The 9,001-nt window shown below is 27.7% G+C and overlaps 1 protein-coding gene across 2 annotated transcripts; it reads right to left on the reverse strand.

Annotated features, from left to right (window-relative positions):
• Positions 1–1,101: 1,101 nt before the first annotated feature.
• On the reverse strand, positions 1,102–6,942 carry LOC137835242 (protein trichome birefringence-like 41). 2 transcript variants are annotated; one of them, XM_068643646.2, is made up of 5 exons: positions 6,238–6,942; positions 3,893–4,064; positions 2,063–2,238; positions 1,762–1,920; positions 1,102–1,556 (listed from the first exon to the last, which is right to left on the reverse strand). In XM_068643646.2, exons 1-5 carry the CDS (start codon positions 6,489–6,491, stop codon positions 1,265–1,267), a joined length of 1,053 nt encoding a protein of 350 aa, XP_068499747.1. In that variant the 5' UTR covers positions 6,492–6,942; the 3' UTR covers positions 1,102–1,264. The 2 variants fall into 2 exon arrangements, with proteins under 2 accessions (XP_068499747.1, XP_068499749.1); XM_068643648.1 differs by lacking the exon at positions 6,238–6,942 and adding an exon at positions 4,180–4,780.
• Between the last annotated feature and the right edge of the window lie 2,059 nt (positions 6,943–9,001).

Genomic DNA, 9,001 nt, shown 5'->3' on the forward strand with positions numbered 1-9,001 from the left:
TAACACAGTGCATGAACATGAAATTCCACTGTATTCCACGTAGTTTTTTATTTTTATTTTTATTGATGCATCTGTGATTGAGATTGTTATAGGAAAAATATACTAGAAAACTCATTGTATATAACTATTAATGTTGTGGTAGATTTAAAAATAAATATATAATAAAAAATAAATTTGTAATTAAATATAAAAAAATATTAAAATAATAATATTTAAGATTGTAATGTGATTATATAAAAAATGTGAATTCCTAATCTATCGTTAATCTTAATCTTCTTAGTGTTATTTTTATGTTCTATCATCACCTAATTATCCACCACACGTTCTTTCCTTAGACACGTAGTGCATTATCATTATGCCATCAAATTTTAGTCGCATTAAATTCACTTTTTCTTTTTCTAATATTTTGTAATCGACTTTCCCACAACTCTGCTATGAAAGAGAAGTTCCCTTCTTAAAGACGCTACTGGTTTTGGCTCAAATTGTTGATCAAGTTTGAGATCAGCTTGGTGAGTAGTGGGAAACAAAGGATAAGGTAAAGTTGAAAAAAGAGAGTGCATACATAGAATTGTAGATATAAAGATTAGTAAATAGTGCCTAGATAGATAAATCCTCAAGTTAATCAATTGATATTAGATTCAACTATATCATTGTTAATAATTGTTTTCGTTGATAAATAACACTAAAAGTAATTATTAAATAAAATTATTTTTTAAAACAAAAAATAATTAATTGTTATATTAATTAAATTAAATATTATTTTAAAAATTAAAAAATTATTAGTATCTAAATTAATTTATATTATTGATAAATAAATTTTAAATTGATATTTAATATCAAATTTTTTATATTAATTAAATTATATATTATTTTATAGTCTAAATTATTAGTATTTAAATTAGTTTATATTATTAATAAATAGTTTTTAAATTAATATTTCATTAATTATTAAAATTAATTTAGATACTAATAATTCTTATTTTTTAAAAGAATATTTAATTTCATTAATATAATAACTAATTACTTTTATCTTTAAAATTAATTTTTATTTAATTAACAGTACTATTAGTAATATTATGATTTGAAAAAGCAAAGAGTATATAAACCACGAATGATGTAATTTATTAATATTATTCACCTTAGGCATATTTCAATTAATGAGGGTGTGGTCTAATAGCCAACCCAGTTTTCTTTTCTGTATACAATTATTTTTGTATAAGAATCGACTAACCCCCCAATTAAATGATGAATGAAAAATTAACCATCAAATAAGGTTATAAAGTATTTCATTCCAAGTGTCTGGAACACCAGCAAGACACCAATGGCTGCAATCCATCCCTGCAGCTCCACCAAGACCATAAATGGAAGGGTGTCCATCTTTTCTTAGTAGTGATAGGGTTGTGATGTCAAGCAGTGTCACTGGTTTTTTTATTGTTCCCAGCACACCCTTTAACACCGCCACGGCCGGCGGCAATCCGCCGGGGTAGGTTGATCCCGGCACCGGAGTCTTCTGCCGGATGCAGCTCTTTGCACTTGGCTCATTCCATAGGCTGCCACTGAAAAATCAATGTTTTCAAATAAAGAACACTGTCATGGCCCAATTATAGATTTCTTAGGAGTTAACTTGATTCGGATATATATATACAATAAAATATTGTCATCAACTCATAAATTATGTGTGGTGAAAATGTTGATTTTTGTAATAATTATTTTGAATAACAAATGATAAATAAAATAGATAAGGTTTATGATTTTGCTTACTTGTAGTGAGATGGAGAAATTCCTTGAAAGAAGACCTTCACTTTAGTGGGGTCAACGTTGGTGTCAACCCATTTAGCCCACGTCTTAAGTGCTTCTTCAAAAGCATTCATCCGATCCATGTCTTTCAAAATTTTATTTCCCAGTTGGATATAATCCCATCTGAGAAATTAATTAACTTATTAGAAACCCATTTAATAACAAAAACTACAACAAATTCAGATAATTTATAAACTTGAAAAAAGTGATTTCTAAACTTGATTTCATGCCCGAGAAAAGTGATTTGATTAAGAAATTAACTTACGGTTGAGTGGGTCCTCTTCGGTACCACCAGTGCCATGTGTTGAAGATAAGCATGTCAATACCTTGCCATAGTTTGCTTCCTTCTATTGAATCAAGCTTCAACACCCTCCCTATTTTCTCTTTCACAACGTCAACTAGATACACGTTCCTATCTAGCATCACTTTAACACTGTACTCCTGCAAATTGTTTAATAAAAATATATATATATATATATATATATATATATATATATATATATATATTCATCATGAAGATTCCCTTAATAAGATAATGATGAAATCACATAATGCAATAAAAAGCACAACTAATTTTGGCATGAGGATCACTTGAATTGTTGTGATTTTATTGCTTTTAAAGTTCTTTAAGGGTCTTTTTAATTAGGATGAAATTATTATTTACTAAAGCACCCAGTTATTTTGGAATGATGATGCTTGTTTTTTAACATATATAGTGTCCTTTAATTCAAAATAGTTTTAATTTAAATATAAATTGTGAATCTGCCTTTGAGTAATACGATACATGATAACTATCTATTTATCATATGAGGACAATAGCAACCCAAATGAGTTGGAAGGGACACGTAAAGACTTAACCAATGTGACAAAACCAGAAGGCAATACAAAAGCTGAGGCCATTTGCTCAAGTGACTTAAGAAAATGGACAAGCAAATTAAAGGGACCACTTGTGTGACTTATTAATTGCAAATTTCCACCTTGCCCCCACCCACCTTGTTTATGCCTTGTGCTTTCTCTACAAACAATTTCATATCCCATCTCTTTTCTGTTATTAAATGAAATATTTTATAGTATTTTTTTAAACCATTAATTTAAAAATAAAAAATAATTAATTACTGATTAAATTAAATATTATTTTAGAGATTACAAAAATTATTAATATCTAAAATAGTTTTTATTATTAATAAAATTTATAATTTTTAAATTAATATCTATATAGTTACCAAGATTTTAATTATAAATATAGAAATTAATTTATAAATTTTATTAAGAATAGAAATTATTCAATAATTTTTTTAATATCTAAAATAATATTTAATTTAATTAATATAATAATTAATTATTTTTTATCTAAAATTAGAATTTATCTTTTTTCTTTTCACTTAGAATTTATGTACAATAAATTTATTTAATAATTTTCTTGACTTAAGAATTTATGTACAATAAGTTTGTCTTGGAGTAAATAGTTTACCCCAAATCTATAACAAGTTTCCGAACTATTTAAGATAGCGATATTTATAACAAGTTTATTAACTTTAGAATAACTATTTTAAATTTATATCAACACTATATATGATTAGTTGTTACCTTAAAAACACGTAGTTTAAAATATAATTTTAATCCCTTTTTTAATTTTTTATTCGTTATTTTTATTTCATATTATTTTCTTATATTTTAGGTTATATTTTCACTCAATTGAATCTTAAATCTAACATATTTAAATAAAATAAATAAAAATTATTTAATGAATTGAATATGTTAAAAATAAAATATGAAAAATTGATGATTGAATTGAAATCGCATTTTTTTTTAAAAGTAAATAAAAAAAACATACAGATAAAATATAAAAAAATCAAATCATAATTTAGCCAAAATTTTGATATGGATAAAATGGAAAGTAAACTTTTGTATCAAAACCTAACATAATAATAAGTGCTTAAAAATTGGTTTTAAATAAAAATATAAATTAGTCAAATAAAAATATATAGTTACAATATTAATATAATTGGTTCTCAATTTCTTTTTTTTATGAATGGGTTTAAAATATCAAAATCCATTATGTATATAATATGATATTGAAGATTAGAAATCATACCGTAAATGTGAAAATAGAAACATCTCCAACTCTATCCAAAGTATAGTTTGAATTGGGCACTGCTGAATGAAGCAAGCAAGTCAAGGACTGCCATTGATTCCTGCTCAGTGAATCTCCCACGAACATGATGCTCTTCCCTCTCATCTTCTCCAGAAAATCTCGTCCATCAAATCTGCAATCAAACATCACAATTTCAAATTTTCAGAAAAATAAAAAATAAAAAAATAACGACACAATTGATTACACTGGCTTCACTTTTCAGAAAAAAAAGTTAACGAAACAACTACATTTTAACCACTGTTACAATCTGTCGCTGACTTCACTTTCCAGTTCAAGTTGTCTTCATTTTCTCCAAAAGAAAGGAATTGGTAAAAAAGGAAAGGGGACACGTTGGGAATTAGATGAAATGTGGAAGGTGGCAAATGGAAGCCAGAGTTTCCGACCAGGGACGAGAGAACCTGAGTGAATCAACTGACACTGTTTTTATGGGAGCAGATGTTTTAGTTTCTACGTCAAAAATGGGGAAAAGAAAAATGGAAATCTAGTGACATGTTGGGTTGTTGGTCTGTAAACGATATGTTGCAAAGCACTTTTGCTTAGCAAGTTCAAAAGTGCTTTTATGGATGCACGTAAAACCGCGTTTTCCAACCCCAGCCAAACAAACATTCGGAACCTCTGTTTCCTCGCTGATGTCTTTTTCGTTTTTTCGAGAAAAAAAATCCCATTAGTAGCATTTTACAGGCTGGATGGTGGGATCTTACCAAAAAGGTCACATGATATATTATTATCGAAAAAATTTCACGCAGAACATTAATATGTACTTTTAATTGAATTTTTATGAAAAAAGTTATTATATTAATTATTAAAAATTCAATTTTCTCTTACTTCATTTTTGAAGAGGAACAAAAACGAATTAATCAGAAAAATAGAAACTAATAAATAAAAATAATGTTTATATTTCTTTGTTGACAAAAAGAATTAAAAAAAAGCACGTCAAAATAAAAAAATGTTTTAAATACTTAATATAACTATATTTTTTTACAAAAAATTTAATTAAAAATACATTAATTTTTGAGATATTTAAAATTAATTAAGTCAATAAAATATTATTAATTATTAAAAATCATTAATTTCGAAAACATTTAATAAACTTTTAGGACCACATACATTTAATATATACATTAATTGAGAGTAATTACTTGCATACGTTTAGGAAATATAGTTACTCAATATTTGTTGGTTTTATAGTAATAAATATATAAAACTTTGTCAGTAAGTGCTAATTAATATATACTTCTTCCCTTTATTTTTAAATGTTATATTTGTGAAAATTTTTGTTTTTATTTAACACTCATTGCTAAAATTTTAAATAATATTAATTTTTTGTTAGGTATACTTTAATTTATTTATTAATTAGTTTAAATATATGATACGATGCAGAAATAAAAAGAATAAAACATAAAAAGTAACAAATATTTTATTAAATTTAAAAATTTATTATATTTTAATTTTTAAAAATAACCTTAAACTACATTTATAAAGAACGAGAAAACAATTATTAATCTTTAAAGAATCTTTAGTAGTAGTAGTAGCAGCAACTTACTTTGATCACTAGTCAATGCTCACAAAAATAAATCCGTTTCCAGACAAAAAAATTTAGGCTTCACTATACATAAATCTTAAATTTCAACGTAAAATTATATTTAACTAATCTAACACGTATTTTTTTTAGAGTCTTGATATAAGATGAATTGTCTCATATTATAACTATTATAATTATTAAAAATAAAATAAAAATAATTTTTGAAAAATATTACTTGACAACTGGAGACTAGTTTACAACGGTGAAAAATACTATATTAAGTGTGGTTCACATTTTTAATAAAATAATTATTTTTTCAGTTATAATAAGATTAATTTTTTTACTGAAATATAAGTCCATAAAAAAATAGAGAGATTTTAAAAGATTTAAACTAATGTCTCTCGTTGTGAAAATAACAATTTTCTTTTGTTAAATATAAAATTTGAAAAAGTCAAAATATATCAAGTATGAAATCCAAAACATAAGAAGACAAAATTTATGAAAGTAAAGAAGGAAAACACATGAAGCCATTATATCAATTGATAATCTATAACAAGGAATTAAACTAGATTATCTAAAAATGATGGTTTAAAGATAAAACAAAGCGTGAAGAAAAGGGTCTGCGTCTGTGTCAGAAATGGAGAAGCAGTTGTAGCTATTTTCATCGAAAAGAAAAGAGTGGTAATAAATAAATTAGGTTTAGTTATTATTTTGAAAAGTGTATGAGAGAAAAAGGAGAGAGTAATGATAAGAGGGTGCCAACCTGAGTAAATTGCAGGCCAGTGGGTGCCATCGATAATGGGTGTAAATCAGATCAGGCCGTCCATTCGCTTCGCACCTGAACTCGCGCTCGATGAAAGGACACGTGGACGGCTGATAGAGCGGGTACGATTCATCCAGCACCCATGTGCCCCTGAAAAAATCACACTCCTCATAACCTGAACCTCTCACCTTCAAAGCAAGAAGCAGGAAGAAGAAGAAGAAAAAGAAGAAACCACGTTCGACACGCTCACTCATTTCTTAATCACTTTCTCTCTGTGTCGAAAGCAATACGAGGAGAGAGAAAATGAGACACAAAGGTGGTAATGCGGAAAGAACTAAGGAGAGGTTTTTCTTTCTGTCTCTCTTTCTCTCTCTCCCTCTCTTACGAATCTTTGTGTTGTTGTTCTTCGAATTAAGCTCTCTCTGTGGATTTATACAAGTGTGGCTGCATGTGTTTATGCGTATAGCACACTCGGAGGAGAGAGAGAGAGATTTATTTTGTTTTTTGTTTTCTTTTATTTATTTTTAGAAAAAATAAATTGAGAAATTGGTTGTTACCACCAAATAATGGAGCCATGAAAGGGAATTAGGGAAGCTAAATGGGATTCTTCTTCTACTTGTGGAGGTGAAACTGGATTTTCATGATGCGTTAAGCTGATTAATAATCTCATCTCTAAATATAATTAATTTCGCATTGAATATTCATTACGAATACAGTCATTGTCATTCAATTTTTTTTCTTTTTAATTTTATTTTCTAAAACTTTACTGTTTCGATTTAAATTCAGTCAGAGCATTAAATGCTTCGTGTGTAATTTATTTTGTTTAAATATGGTCAACTTCTGGTAATCTTGGTATCACTCATAAGCTCTAAATTTTTATTACAATGCACTAGTTCTATTCAATCTTATATTTGGTTGTTAACACATATAATATTAAGAGAGAGAAATTTCACTTTTATAATTTAAAGTCTTATTTAAAATTAAAAAAATTTAAAATTTTATATTACATCAGAATATTTCAAAGACTCATATGATTTGTGTATACAAATGTTTCTATTACAATGTATTATCACGTGTCATTTTTAATATAAATAATTTATAACTTTCTTCTAAAATAATGTTTTTTAAAAGAAATTTATCCAAGTAAATTCAAAGCATCGTATTCATCCAAGTAAATTCAAAGCATCTTTATTAACAAGATTCAGTTTGAATAATCTATATATATATATATATATATATATATATATATATATATATATATATAAATAAAGGGAATTCTCTTTTATGTACATATTTTATTTTTCAAAATTTTATCCTTTATAATATTAAGATAGAACAAATTTAATAGTTATTTATATTAAACTGAAAATTTGAATTTTAAAAAATTGAGAGAAATTTGAATTTGAAAAAATTGAGAATTTGAAAAAAAAAAATATCGAAGAACCCAATTTTACCATTTAAATAAATAATTTTTTAAATTTAAATAATTTTTCCCAATAAAAAATCTTCTACACAATAAAAAAATTACATACAATAAAATTAAAAAAAATATTTATTTTTATAATTACTTTGAATAAAAATATTTTTATAATTTAATAATGTATTTTTATTTTAATATTATTATAATAATAGTAATTTTTTTGTCAAAAAAAAAGTGTACATATTTAGATTATTCATCTTTTAATAAAAGATAATTTACTTAGTTCATAAAATTAATAATTCAATAATTTATTTTATTTTAAAATAGTTAAAAATAAATTATCTTTATAGAAATAATGTTATATATATAACTGTTCTCACTGGTTGACATAGTCGTCGTTGAGTCAAAGGCAGGCGGTGGCTCCTCCTTTTTCGGGTGGTTTCCACGCTCTCCTTCAGATGATAGAGAGTGACTCCGTTGAAACAAAGGGGCCCTACCTGTTGATTGCACTCCGACGATCAAGTCAGTACTAGGCTAAAAAACAATGAGTAAGTAAAATAGTTTCAGTCTTAGAAACGACGTTACCTTTATCCGGGATCTCAACTCCCTTTATAGGTTGTTTTTAGGTTAACTTCCTTGTCCCACGAGGACCTTTCCTTAAATGGAATTAGGGTTACTAGGAAGACATCCTGTTGCATGTTGCACAATCTTAGCGCAGTCGCCGCACAAGACTTTCCTCTTCTGGAGTGCAAAATCTTAACAGTATGGTCGTCAAGGTACTAACTCATGCACCAGCGTTGCGGGACCATCTGTTCTATAGGTGTCCTAATTATTCTTGTGTCTTGCATGCAACTTTCCCTGGAAACCCTAGTGCTTATGGGCCTTGGCGCCTCCAAGGAATACTTATTTGTGCTAGACCTAAATGTACTATACACACCACATGCATGAACCCGCCCGTGATTTAGGTCTTTCTTATATCTAGATGTCAGCTTATTACTATCTCTGGGCCCCCGCTTACGTGGCCCATTATTGCGACTAGACCACCGATGTCCGATGTCTGAGGTCTGGCCAGTACACAAGCCCCCCAGGCTCGAGCTGTAACTTGTTTCAGCGAAGAGGCTAAATGATAGCCCATGGTGACCTACGTGGCGAATGAGTGACAGGACGTGCACAGTGCGTTGAAGTGACGTTTCACCACACTTTTTTATCAGCGTACACGTGGCAAGATCAACGGTCGAGGCTCGTTGCCGCTTGTGCTTCCCCTTATATGTTAAACCCCTCGACTCTTACGCTCCTTTCACTGTTTCATTCCTTCTCTTAAGCATTTTTCAAACATTTCTGCCT

Source organism: Phaseolus vulgaris, chromosome 5 (assembly GCF_051622355.1).
Source record: "Phaseolus vulgaris cultivar YP4 chromosome 5, ASM5162235v1, whole genome shotgun sequence".
NCBI classification, from domain to species: Eukaryota; Viridiplantae; Streptophyta; class Magnoliopsida; order Fabales; family Fabaceae; genus Phaseolus; species Phaseolus vulgaris.